This window comes from Misgurnus anguillicaudatus, chromosome 3, assembly GCF_027580225.2.
Source record: "Misgurnus anguillicaudatus chromosome 3, ASM2758022v2, whole genome shotgun sequence".
Taxonomy (NCBI): domain Eukaryota; kingdom Metazoa; phylum Chordata; class Actinopteri; order Cypriniformes; family Cobitidae; genus Misgurnus; species Misgurnus anguillicaudatus.
In genome coordinates, this window is record NC_073339.2 from 40,993,798 (window position 1) to 41,007,070 (window position 13,273).

Sequence of the window (13,273 nt, forward strand, 5' to 3'; positions counted from 1 at the left end):
CTCAAAAAACAATTTCTTCTCAACTGAACAAAGACAACATTTTGGATGACATGGTGGTGAGTAAATTATCTGGATTTTTTTAAGAAAATGGACTAATACTTTAAGCTTGAGCAAGGACATTTTCTAAAATAACTTAAATTGTGTTGGTCTGAAAAATGATGAACATGTGAACACATCTCGAATGGCTTATGGGTGAGTAAATCATGGGATCATTTTAATTTTTTTGCTGAACTACCCCTTTAAAGCTTACCTATATTGTGTTCTGTTGAATCAGTTGTTTCTGCTTATGTGAAATTTATTTTAAAAGTTGATTTAGGTAAAAGCATCTGCTACATAGAGCGATATGTACAGTTTTTATATGTAAATAAGAATGCTTTTAATTCGATACCTTCAATGGGTGTCCACTCAGTTGCCAATAAATGATCTGGCACGATCATATTGACGGTTCCTGAATCAGCTTGTTGATTTTTTATAACAGGGGCGTGGCCTGACACGAGAACTCTGAGGAAACCTCTGAATTGTGCAGGTGTGAGTCTGGAGGCGGGGCAAGCGGTACCGGGCATTGGCGATAGCATGGCATTCACTGCACCAATGTATTCTCCAACCTACAGAATACACATAAACAACACAAAATAAACACTGAAACCTTGTGAAATTATCTGATTCAATGATGATTCGATAATAGCCTATAGGTCAATTTTATGAAGTTATTTCTTTAGTATTAACAGTATGCATGATATAATAAACAATAATATTTAAAATTACAAAGATTACAAAAATAATTGTACCTTGCATAGATAGAGGGGAATCAAGTCTCTCAATTTCTCTAGCCTAAATACAAGGCATCAACACAAGATTGACACACTATTAATACAAATAACAGCATTCTGCATTAATAACATCACAGCGGGTTCATGTCATATCAGTGTCACTCACGTAGGGCTACTGAAGCATTTAACAAGCTTGAGATACCGAGCCAGCTCACGATACCTAACAAATACACAGAAGAGGTAAATCAAATTAAAATGCTCAATAAAACATTTTTAACATTTAAGTTGAATGGCCATCTTTGTTTTTACCGTCGCAAACAGAAATGCATATGCAAGAAATGCAACACAGATTTTTTTGACCTGACAGGAGTAGGGGTGCACGGGGCAAAAACGAACGCGGGGTTAGTTGTAACACGGACTGTTTGCATTGTCGCACAAAGTTGAGCGTTTTCGGTATTTTTTTCACGCTGCCAAAAGACGATGATCTCCCTCAAATTATTGGAAATGTACAATGTTTTTTTCAGAGAGTTTTTGATGAACAAGTGTTTTGGTAGCATGCAAGTAAATTTTATCATCATATTTTTTTTGGTTTCTAAGTTAGGTGTGTAAGATACCAAATCCAATGCTATGGCATACATCGTTTTGAAATATGTCTGCAGCTCTTAGCAACTTTTTTGGTGGACTTGAAACTATTTTGACCCAGCGGGGTTAATTGTAACTCTGTGTTACAACTAAACCATCAGCACTTACAATATGAAAACCGCTAACGTTAGCGTAATTCTTGCCGTTGTTTTAAATAGGCTACACACAAATGATTACTGGCTGCCAACAAAATAAACGTGCCCGTCTTATCAAAAATCGTGTGTCAAATGTATTTTTGTTCATATGTTTAATATTGATTGAATAAGGTCACGTCAAAGATTGAAATCATAATGAAATGAATGGCTAAAATCAGACTTTGATGCTCATTATCTCAGAATTAGATTTTGAAACTGTAGTGTGATTATTACAAACTGGGTCACATACAAAAAAAAGTCATAATTGTGCTGCTTTTTCTCACATATTTAGACATTTGTATCTATTTATAATTGAACTATTGTTAGAAAGGGCTGGATGAATGAATACAGTGTGGATACCTGTCTATAATAGACAGATATATAAACAATATCCACTTCAATTATATAGACAAAATAGTGAAATATTTGCCTATTCGCAAACTTAATTTTTAGCAAGTGTTACAACTAACCCCCTGCCTGTTACAATTAAACCCACCTATGGGGTAAGTTGTAACGTTTGCACTTCTGTCACGTTTGGTGTAATTGTCCAAGAATGATAAGTACTAGAAACAAACTTCAAATGGTCATTTGTAGCAGAGATGTGTGTGCTGCTTGTGTAAAAATATAATTAATCAAACTCAAATATTTTTTGAATGATTGAGCCAAAACCAAAAAGCTTTCGGTTGTGCCCCACTCTCCCCTACTAGCAGACCCTTTACATCGCTTCTGGCCCTCATAGTTACATTTTTGGAGAGATGTGCGTCAGGCTACGCACAGCCTACGATGTAGTTGTATAAATCGCTCTTATGGCAATTGCTGTCTAACAAATTGTTGTATATTTCTACTTGCTTTATGTAAAAAAAAGCATCCAGGTTTGGAATGACACACGGTCAACTTAACCAAACTTGTATTTTTTGATGAAATATTACTTTGATAAATAAGCATTAAGCACAAAATGCATAAAACTTTGTAAATAACAGATATTCGAACTCAGGCGGCCTACAGTATATGACAATGTAATGTAAATTGTATGTGATTGTTAATAATCTGCATCAAAATATCACATTAAAAAAAGAAATTACTTTTTGTTTTGTTGAAGTTTACAGACTCTAGCTTGGATCACTCCCACGGGTTCAGACAAGATTTCAGCCCTTCGACCTTTGACGTGTCTCTCTCCAGTGACGTTCTGACCTTTCATCACGGCAGTGAGCAACGGATCGTCCCATGGTAGCACGTTCAGACTGCGGTCAATGAAAAGACAATTTAAGTCATTAATTACATAATATATGACCAGTAAGTAGATTTTAACAACTGTATAAAAACACTTTGCTGACTAAACTGAATACATCTGTAACAGGAACTGACCTTACTAGCATGACTTCCTACAGTGTTGTGTTTTTGCAGTGGGAAAATAATACATTCAATACTTTCACAGCTCTATCAATACTCCAAGCATTGTATCACTTTACATTCATTTAGAACTATATTTACTCTTTTAGCGATACTTTTTTAAGATCCTTTTTTATGGAGACAATATTGTAGGGCTGCACGATTATGACAAAACGTTGTTGACGTTTTTCCTTGATATTGCGGTTATTACTGACTTTACATTAAAGTTTAATAATGTTTTATAACTTTCTGTGAAGCAGGTGCATAGTAAATTCTAAACATTTAAAACTAAATAATATAATCTAAATAACAAATAATTATGAGAGTTATGTGTTGTACGTAAAAAATTCAAAACAAATGGCTAAAGGGCACAGAACCGAACAAAAATGGACAGCTGTAATTGAGGCTTTTGGTGATTATGCAATTGGGCAGCCATACAATATTGTGTTGTTACACTTAAATGGTTGCTTAAAGGAATATTCCATTTTCTTAAAAGAAAAATCCAGATAATTTAATCACCAACATGTCATCCAAAATGTTGATGTCTTTCTTTGTTCGGTCGAGAAGAATTTATGTTTTTTGAGGAGAACATTGCAGGATTTTTCTCATTTTAATGGACTTTAATAGACACCAACAATTAACACTTAACTCAACACGTAACAGTTTTTTTCAGTTTCAAAGGACTATAAACAATCCCAAACGAGGCATAATGGTCTTATCTGGCGAAACGATTGTCATTTTTGACAAGAAAAATAACGAGTATACACTTTTGAACCACAGCTTCTCGTCTAGATCCGGTCGTGATGCGCCAGCGTGACCCCACCAATACGTCATGATGTCAAGAGGTCACAGAGGACGAACGCGAAACTCCGCCCCAGTGTTTACAAGTGTGTTGAAAGAGGACCGTTCCTACATTATTGTATGTCAACTGATACTAATTAATGTCTTTGTGTCAGTTTATTGTTTAAAATGGTCCGCAAATGTGCGTTTTATATATGTAACACGTAACCTCCCTATGTCACTACGCATTTACGTTAGGTCGCGCTGGACCAGACCTAGACGAAAAGTTGTGGTTTAAAAGAGCATATTTTTTATTTTTCTTGTCAAAAATGACAATCGTTTCGCTAGATAAGACAGGGATTGTTTATAGTCCTTTGAAACTCGTTGAAAACGAACGTTGAAACGTTGAAAAAACTGTTACATGTTGAGTTAAGTGTTAATTGTTGGTGTCTATTAAAGTCCATTAAAATGAGAAAAATCCTGCAATGTTTTCCTCAAAAAACATAATTTCTTCTTGACTGAACAAAGAAAGACATCAATATTTTGGATGACATGGTGGTGAGTAAATAATCTGGATTTTTCTTTTAAGAAAATTGAATATTCCTTTAAGTGACTACAAATATTATGCAAATTATATACCAATGCATTTTAAAAATCCATGTTCGAAAAAACTTATTGCGTTATACTTGTGTTATTATGTTGTGGCACTTGTAACTTAGGTTGACTGTAAACCAGCTGGTACTTTTTTGGATATGCATGCCCCACTTCCTTTTCTAGTCTTACTAAGCATTTTAAAGCCACAAAATAGGATCACAACTACAACCCATGATCCTGTGTTTCCTGTTTTTCCAAACTGCAGGTTATTTTGTCGAATTTAACTCAAAATTAGCTTAAATTCCTGTGTTATAGACATATTAAAAGCACAGGTACTTAAGTCAATAGTTAAAAATAAAATGAACCATGTCTAGTTATCTGCACGTACTTGCAGTAAATACAAAGTTCCTGTAAACAGGAAGTTGCGATTGACTTTCATACTGTAACATAGTGAAACACAAGGATAATAGCGGTCATGATGACTTGCATTTTCCTTTCTAAAATGATTGTATCTAGAAAAGTAAGCATGTCTCACAGTAGACTGACAGTTGGAGGGGGGCGTCAAAGTGATGTCATCAAAGAAGATTCGCCACAAAAGGGCGGAAGTAGATTTTCAGATTTTGATTAAAGTTTTATGAGGGCACATGCATTTTTTTAAGATCGATGACCCATATGTATAAATGGTTAATAATGAAAACTGGAATATTCCAGTCAGTTTTGAGTTCACGGGACTTGTGATCTGTGCATCTGTTGTTACCTTCTTGGCAATGTGGAGTTGGAGGGCAGAGGAAGCCTCTGGTAAAATAACTGCAGCTGCTTTTTAAAAGAATAGGAAAATTCACAGTCGACTAAAATCTTCCACACCTTTGTCATAACTCTGAAAGATAAACCCACAGACATAATTTATCAAAAAGTGAAATACGAATGAAAAGCTTCAATATGCACAAAATACAGTTCTTTAGTATTACTGTACCTCCACAGCAGCATCGACACAGTGTCAGACACGGCTAAAGCAGCGTGTGTGCTTCTGCAATGCAGACGTGATATGTTAAGATCATATACAAGAAAGAAAAGAAGTTAACCACAAAAGAGTCCATATGCATGTGTTACCCAGGAGCAGTGTGATTGATGAAAAGCTTGGCTGCCCCTAACAGCATGACGATACAAGCTTTGGGATTCTGTTTCGCTGCCTCTTGCAAAAACACCTGGATGTGTTGACTCACAGAAGTATAACTACAAAGAATAAAAAACTATTTTAGCACAGCATGAACGTTGACACATTATTGCTTAACAAGAATTACTGAAATACTTACAACACAGCCAACAGGTGCATGCACAAAACATTAAACTTTCAGACATGATGATGAAGCTACATAACAGTCCCTCCAGAAAAACGTGATTATGCGATCACATGATTCAATGCATAATCAGCCAAAGTCCGCACATTTATGCGGGGGCGCATTTTTTAAATACACCGCACTTTCACTGCATAAATTGCACATTTCTGCTCACAAAATATGCGGGGCTTGCATGATTTCATAATCCCAGTATTTTTGTTGCAAACAGTCATATATATAATATCTTAGCAGAAAGTTGAAAAATGTTGTATTCACACATGCGCAGCCATGTCCCCTGTTGTCATGGGAATGTTAGGAAGTGACGTAATTACGCGACGTGAACATCAATGAAAAGCTGCAAAAGCTGCAAACAGTTGTTCATGCAGTTTTTGCAAGTTAGGGTCAAATTTGATTCTTGGATGCATCGCAGCACAAATGCGACATATACTAAATAGTATGTCGAGAATCGGTTCTGGATTGAATCGGAATCCTAAGCTGCGTTTACATCAGCCGCGATAGAGGCTGCAAGGCCGGGTGATTTACATGTTACGTCAATGCAAAGACAGAATTACACGCGGATTATTATCCTGGGGCGCGGTACACGCGAAACGAGCGTTGCCACGGAAAACGCGTGAGTTGAAAAATCTGAACTTCAGCGGATTTCTGCGCCGGGTTAACCAATCAGGACCTTGCTGTAGTACTGACGTGATTACAGGAAGCGAGCGAAGTGGCTGAGTCTCAGCGGAGTCGCAGAAGCCCCTCCCATGAATTTCTCGAATGACTAGAAATTCACGCGCAAATGAACTCAAATGTTCAAGCGTCCAACTACGCGCGAATAGTGCGTTTTTGCCGCCTCTACCGCGGCTGGTGTAAACGCAACATAAGAATCCATTTTGAATCGAATCATGAGGGTCCAAACGATACCCACCCCATATATGATATTTACAAGTTTCCAGGAAGACAAAATAGCAAACAATTACAAAACATAAAAACATTTGACCGAGAAAATCATTGATCATTTAAGTAACAATGCAATAGCCTGGCTCCGCCCTCCTACGTGCTTCCGCTTAATTTTCATTTCGCTTCAGTACAACGTCTGGGACTGCTGTGTAGAGTTTCGTGTTCGCCTGCAAAAATCTGCAGGTCCAATCAGCAAACAGAGGGGGGTAGCTAAGAACGATGACGTTGAGGTCGTGTGTCAGTTTGAGTTGTAGTTCAGTAATGGCAGCGAAGAAATACGTGAGAAAAGCTATTCGATCTGTTGTTGCAAAACTGCCTAATATACAGAAATTAAAGCCGGAGCAAGAACAATGTTTGCTAAGTTTTGTTGGTCTGATCATTCTGACTTGTTGTTTCCGACCGGTTTCGGCGCATGATATACGTCACGACCACACGTTAGCGATTGCCTATGACAGATCCTGAGTGACTCTGGGCAGATCCAATAGTTTTAAACTTCAACAGAGAACGCTCCTTAACGGAAGTAACGCTTTGCATTGGAACGTGGCCAGACTCTCTGTACAAATGAAATGAATGTACGAAAGTCTGGTTGGACCAGGCTAACAAAGCACAGCACCAAAAATTATTGCAAGCGCATGTAAACTTTTGAATTAGATTATTTATGTAAATTCAGCTAGTATTGTGAACAACACACCAACATACAGTATTTAAGAGTAATTGCTTATTTGGGTCAGTAAACAAGAAACCAAAATGCACTTCTTTTTCAATTTAATATTATTGTGCATATTGTCGTGATGATGAAATTTGTGTCATGCGCCACCTTTTTTTGGATATGAAATAATACTTTCAAAAATAACATAAGATACAAATAAAATGTTAATACATTATATATTAAATAAATATAAAAAAAGATAAAGGGAGCTTACTCATACTGCAAAAACTTTAAGTGATGTGTCTGACAGCCCTTGCATCCTGTGACGGACGTAGTCCCATTATTGCTTCGGTGACAAGTGCACCGACAGCTCAGCGGTCGTTTTGAATTATCACACCCCATCAGAAATTTTGCGTACTTGAGCGACAAACTACCAGCAAAGTTCTTCAGAGATGTCTCTATGACACACACACACACACTTTGAGAATTGAGTTCTGGCACAGGTGATCTTAAATATATGACAATGAGAGAAAATAAATCCTTGAGTGTAACCGAGCACAAGAAAACACACCGGCGTTTCGTAGGTCCGAATCCATATCCAGTGGGTCAAAAGTGAAGTTGATCTCGTGCAGGTATCCCATGAGGCTTTTATCCCGGAGCGTCTTCCAATACACGCTGTGCTTATGTGCATTACAGTGACAAATTCCAGGGAGGATCCAGAATTGACACTTTGGAACAAAAACACAAAAGTGGGGTTAGCATTAAATCGGATGGCACAGAGATGGGTCCAGAAGTTAAGAATTAGAGAAGTATAAAGCCTGGAACATAATGAGTGTACGCACATAGTCGAACACACAGCCTTGCAAAGCACAGTATATTTGACTCGTATGGGTACACAAACGTTTACTAGGGATGCACGATAAATCGTATGTGATTTTCATGCGCATTTCATCAGTAAACCGGTTACTTGATTATTAGTAAATCACCATCACCTGCTTTCAGATGGAGCAGCATTTACTAAACAGAGCCGTAGTTCACTAAAAAGCTAGGCAATATCCAATTCATAATCGGGTATAAATCGCCTGCAATAACGAATGGGATGGTGCCTAGATTTACTGACAAGATGCGCATAATAATCACATGCGATTTATCGTGCAGCCCTACGTTTGACGCATCTTCATTGCGACAAAATGCAATGGATCTCCTGGGCTACATACTACTTTCTGCTGTATGCGAATGCATACAAAAATTTGCCATGAGTGCTGTGCATTGTGTAATTAATCAATTTCTGTGATCATGGCTCTTTATCTGTGGTCCTGTTGTACAGTGAGAGAGCTTTAAAGGACAAGTTCGGTATTTTACACTTAAAGCCCTGTTTTCAGATTGTTTATGATGAAATAGAACGGTTTTGACTGAAATTTCGACATTTGCGGCTGCCCCGAGAATTTTTGGGTGTTTGTGTTTGAGCTCCTACCTTTACAATGGGTTTAATGGTGCACTGGAACAATCCTTTCTAAAATGCATTAAACTTTCGTTTACAAAAGACGTGAAACTTATCGAGTGGTCAGGGGTGTTCAATGATATGCTCACACAAAAATCGCGTTAAAAGATGCTTTCCAACAGCTGTTATAGCATTCGTTGTTAACTAGTGGACCTATTTTTCCAAACACCCCACACCTGTACATTCTTCCGCTTAGAGCTTGAATAATAGACACTCCAGCCCAGGTGATGGTGATAATCTGCCAGTGCCAACTGCAAGAATACAAACAAAGTTCCCGGCGCGGAGTAATACCGTACCTCACAGCACAACTAATACAAGTCAATGGAGTTGGCAAAAACTACGATAAAACCTGTTGGAGTGCGTATTTTGCGGCGATTTTTGTGTGAGCATACCGGTGAGCGCCCTTGACCACTCGGTGAGTTTCACGTCTTTGTAAATGAAAGTTTAATGCATTTTGGGAAGGATTGTTCCGGTGCACCATTGAACCCATTGTAAAGGTAGGAGCTGAAACACAAACACCCAAAAATTCTCTGGGCAGCCGCATATGTCGAAATTTCAGTCAAAACCGTTCTATTTCATCATAAACAATCTGAAAACAGGGCTTTAAGTGTAAAATACCGAACTTGTCCTTTAAAGACGACTATGCTACGCTAGTTTTTTGACAGTGCCAACAATTCAGCATGATCAACGCACAGTGTGTTTGCTGCTACGACCTGCGTACAGGTATTTACCATTAGCGCATGCTGATGACGTTGCGCTAACGTGAGTCGCAGTTGTCACAGCCCACGATTCCATAAGTTTTTCATTATGGTAGTACAGTCTACATGCTTGTCGTACCCAAGTTTAAACATATGTATGTAAAACAGCTGTTATTAGTGTAAACTCACCATAGAGGCCGGTTGGTCACAGATATAACAGAAACACTGCTCACAGTGCTTTGCATTTTCTTGTAGAGGTCCGAAGACGTCCTGTTCAGCACGGCTAAAACAAAAACACACAGAAATACTTACAAAAACATACAGATTCAGGTCCTCCACATAAAGCAATCACATTTGTACTAACTTGAATGGCAGGGTGCAGTCATATCTTGCATGTGGGAGCACAGTTCCTGTCTGGGTATATGTTATTGCCAAATCCTCGTCTACTTGCTCAATATGCTTTGAAATTTCTGAGATTAGAACAAAAACAAGAGAGAAACTGAATCACATTGCTGTTTGTGATCACATTTATTACCACTTATTTATTGCTTAATGCTAAATAAAAACTATGTATCAGTCAGCACGTGTTAACACACCCTATCCTCAAGTGTTTTAGTAATAACAGTGATGGTACCAAACCAACTGGTATTTGCTACTGCCTAGTGGTACACCATGATATAACATTGCCTTAAATGTATTTGCCAGCTGTTGTTTGTGCATTTCTTGTGCAAAACAACACGACATTTACATGGTACACTGGTAAAACACGGTACTATCATGACAGTTTAACTGTTAGTTTCGTACCTGTTTGTTTTTCTTCATTTTCAACAAACAACACCGAGGAGTCGTTGAGCGTCATGGATTCTTCGTCATCGTCATCGCTTAAAATAATTATCGGTATGTTTTCTTCCATCCTAAAAAACATGACAGACAGTGAGTGTCGACCGACTTTTGAAAAATCGTGTCTCATTTGTGCAAAAACATTAAACGAGTCATGTATTTGTTTTAAACTTACGTGATTTTTACCATTACTCCTCCATCACATTGCATAGCGAATGCGCGCTCGCGACCTCGTGTTCGAATTGGCGCTTCAGCTGATCACGTGACTCTGACAAAGCGGAAATGTTGTTGGTTTGTTTTTGGTGATTTATTTTACCAAAGAAAAACGCAACCATTTAATATCTAACAACGTCAAGTTAGGGAATACGTAGAGAAATAAAATTAAGAAAATTACCATAAAATTATTCTTTTTTTTTTTCAAAATTATAGCTTTTTGTTTTGTTTTCGAGAATATCATTTTTTTAATATAAAACCAATAGCAAATACTTAACAGTCAGGTTTAAATTTAAAGTGTTTTTGTAAACGATTTTATTTTATATATATAAAAATGTAAAACATCATATAGCTAGCAGCTGTTTCTCAACTACTGAGTCGTGCCCACTAGGGGGCGTAAGTGATATAAAAAGAAAGCAAGCTTTATAAAAAAGGGGGGCCAGAAAAGCTGTGGTGTAGGAATAGATAAATAAGTGTGATATTTTTTTCTACTCATAGCATAAAGAACAAAGTACATTTTACTTTAATATTTATTAAGGATAGTAATGATGAATATTTTTCATTAAAAAAATTAAATAAAAGTATTTTTTTCTTTGAACAATAGTAGCCTATGTGCTAACTATTTCTCATAAGCTTTAACAATTTAATTGTTACTACTGAGAACATTTCTTAAAAATATATTTAGCATGCAGAACATGCAACCCTTGTAAAGACGTTTCTGCAATATTAAAACTTTCAATATATTTCAAGACTTTACAAAAAGACAACAAATTAGATGGCATGGTGTTTGTAATATTAATGTTAATCTGTTTTGATGCATTTACTTTTTTACTTACATATTACTCAATAAAATCATAATATAAATATGCACAGTTGCTTACAATGTCCTTATAAAACCAAGCAGGGAACAAAATTAATCAAAGAGTTTAAAAAATGTAATCAAAAAATTATTACAAAGTTTTTTTTCTTTGAACAATAGTAGCCTATGTGCTAACTATTTCTCATAAGCTTTAACAATTTAATTGTTACTACTGAGAACATTTCTTACAAATATATTTAGCATGCAGAACATGCAACCCTTGCAAAGACGTTTCTGCAATATTAAAACTGTTTCAATATATTTTATAAGACTTTACAAATGGCATGGTGTTTGTAATATTAATGTAAATCTGTTTTAATGCATTTACTTGATATGTCTCAATAAAATCACAAGAATAGAAATATGCACAGTTGCTTACAATGTCCTTATAAAACCAAGCAAGGAAAAAAAAAATCTAAGAGTTGAAAATATTGATTATTAAAAATTATATGATCAGCTTTTATTACTCAACAGCTTGCTTGAGTTTGAAAGCTTCATAGTAAAAAGTGCTGCGTGCAAGTTTAAGTCAACTGAACCTACTACTTGAAGTTTTTAACTAGTATATAGTTGGCATAACTTAAAAACATGTTGAAATTATTTAACATAATATATCATCACCAGATTCTAAATCACTAAAAAAGCTAAAATGTGAAATTTCCTCATCTTTTTATAAAATCAAATTAGGAATTCAGGACCAAACTTAAATCCTATTTAGTTTTTAGCTTTTTTAAATTAATTCAGACAGCAGATGTTTGCCCAGAACCTTACAAAATCTTTATTATAATTAAAAACAAAGTATCTGAGCATACACAAAGAGCAAATTTACAACCTATTTATTACCTCAAGTGTTGCCTTCAGTTATCAGCTAAATATGTCTCAAAGTTGAGAAGAAAACACACAATGGTTATAAACAGCACTAACCCATAGGTTATAATGTGGTTTTGCTCTGTTATCAGGCCGAAACCGCGTTGAAGGGGATTCCTGCTCCTCCACCTTCCTTTCATCATATACGCCCATCATATGTTTTAATCAGTTATCAATCAATATTTATCAATCCAATTATTAAAATGAATATATATATAAATGTTTCCCTGTATCCATATATCCTTAGTAGCAAAACAAAACATACCTGTGGTCCTTCTGTGTCCAGTTTAAAAATAAAGCACTTTGTATGTTTATCACAATTTAATGCTGCCTGAGCTTCTAGCTGTGAGAAAGTACATCTTATCACCCAGCCTTGAGAAAGCTGTGTGCTACTATTGTATTTCATGTGTGGGTAGGTCGGCCTGAACCGCTGTTATCTCCGACTCCTGGTCTTCATTCAGTATTTTCCAGTCTACAGCTCTTAACCGTAAATACCCTACACTGAAACACATAAGAATGTGGCCTTGTAAAAGTTTGGGATTGTGGGAGTCAGTTCAAGCTTCAATAACAGAGCTTTGATGTACGTCACAAGTTGCTGACTTGGTTTATTTCTTTAGATAAATTTCCAATCGACATCAAAGTAAATACATTAACATTTTAAGAAAGATTACGTAAGACACAGACAGCCTCAGATTACGTCAAATGTTTACACTTATAAACAACGATTTGCTGGTACAATCAATGTCATATTTGGATTTATTTAGAAAGTTGATTAGGTGACTTTTTCTTGCTCCGTGTGTGCTTTCTGGGATTGATATTTGTCCCAGGGATGTGGTGTTTGCTGGCCAGGCATAAACTCCAGCCATTCTTTGTAAAACCCCCGGAAACCATCAATCCTTTCCATGTACACGTTGCGTGACTTTAGCTGGAGAGAGAAAGATATGAAACACACTTAATGCATGAACGATTTTAAATGAATATACTTCATTTAATCAGGGGTGTCATGCATCAGTTTTTTAAGGGGATACAGTGTGCACACCTAC

At 36.5% G+C, this 13,273-nt stretch overlaps 2 protein-coding genes across 5 annotated transcripts in view; one reads left to right on the forward strand and one right to left on the reverse strand.

The window, feature by feature from the left end:
- Positions 1–10,595, reverse strand: part of LOC129444953 (uncharacterized) — a 27,176-nt gene extending 16,581 nt beyond the window's left edge. The window contains exons 1-13 of one of the 4 annotated variants that reach the window (XM_055205989.2): positions 10,470–10,595; positions 10,259–10,368; positions 9,819–9,924; positions 9,644–9,737; positions 7,827–7,983; positions 7,536–7,713; positions 5,420–5,542; positions 5,283–5,336; positions 5,067–5,186; positions 2,629–2,787; positions 937–990; positions 789–831; positions 389–605 (exon numbers count right to left, since the gene is read on the reverse strand). In XM_055205989.2, the coding sequence (XP_055061964.2) occupies positions 389–605; positions 789–831; positions 937–990; positions 2,629–2,787; positions 5,067–5,186; positions 5,283–5,336; positions 5,420–5,542; positions 7,536–7,713; positions 7,827–7,983; positions 9,644–9,737; positions 9,819–9,924; positions 10,259–10,368; positions 10,470–10,504 (1,450 nt within the window). In that variant the 5' untranslated portion in view covers positions 10,505–10,595. Of the gene's footprint in view, positions 1–388; positions 606–788; positions 832–936; positions 991–2,628; positions 2,788–5,066; positions 5,187–5,282; positions 5,337–5,419; positions 5,543–7,529; positions 7,714–7,826; positions 7,984–9,643; positions 9,738–9,818; positions 9,925–10,258; positions 10,369–10,469 lie in introns of all 4 variants that reach the window. The other 3 variants (XM_055205990.2, XM_073866185.1, XM_055205988.2) reach the window with 3 other exon arrangements.
- slc29a4b (asolute carrier family 29 member 4b) overlaps positions 1–13,273 on the forward strand; it is a 74,022-nt gene that overhangs the window by 30,539 nt on the left and 30,210 nt on the right. The window lies entirely within an intron of this gene.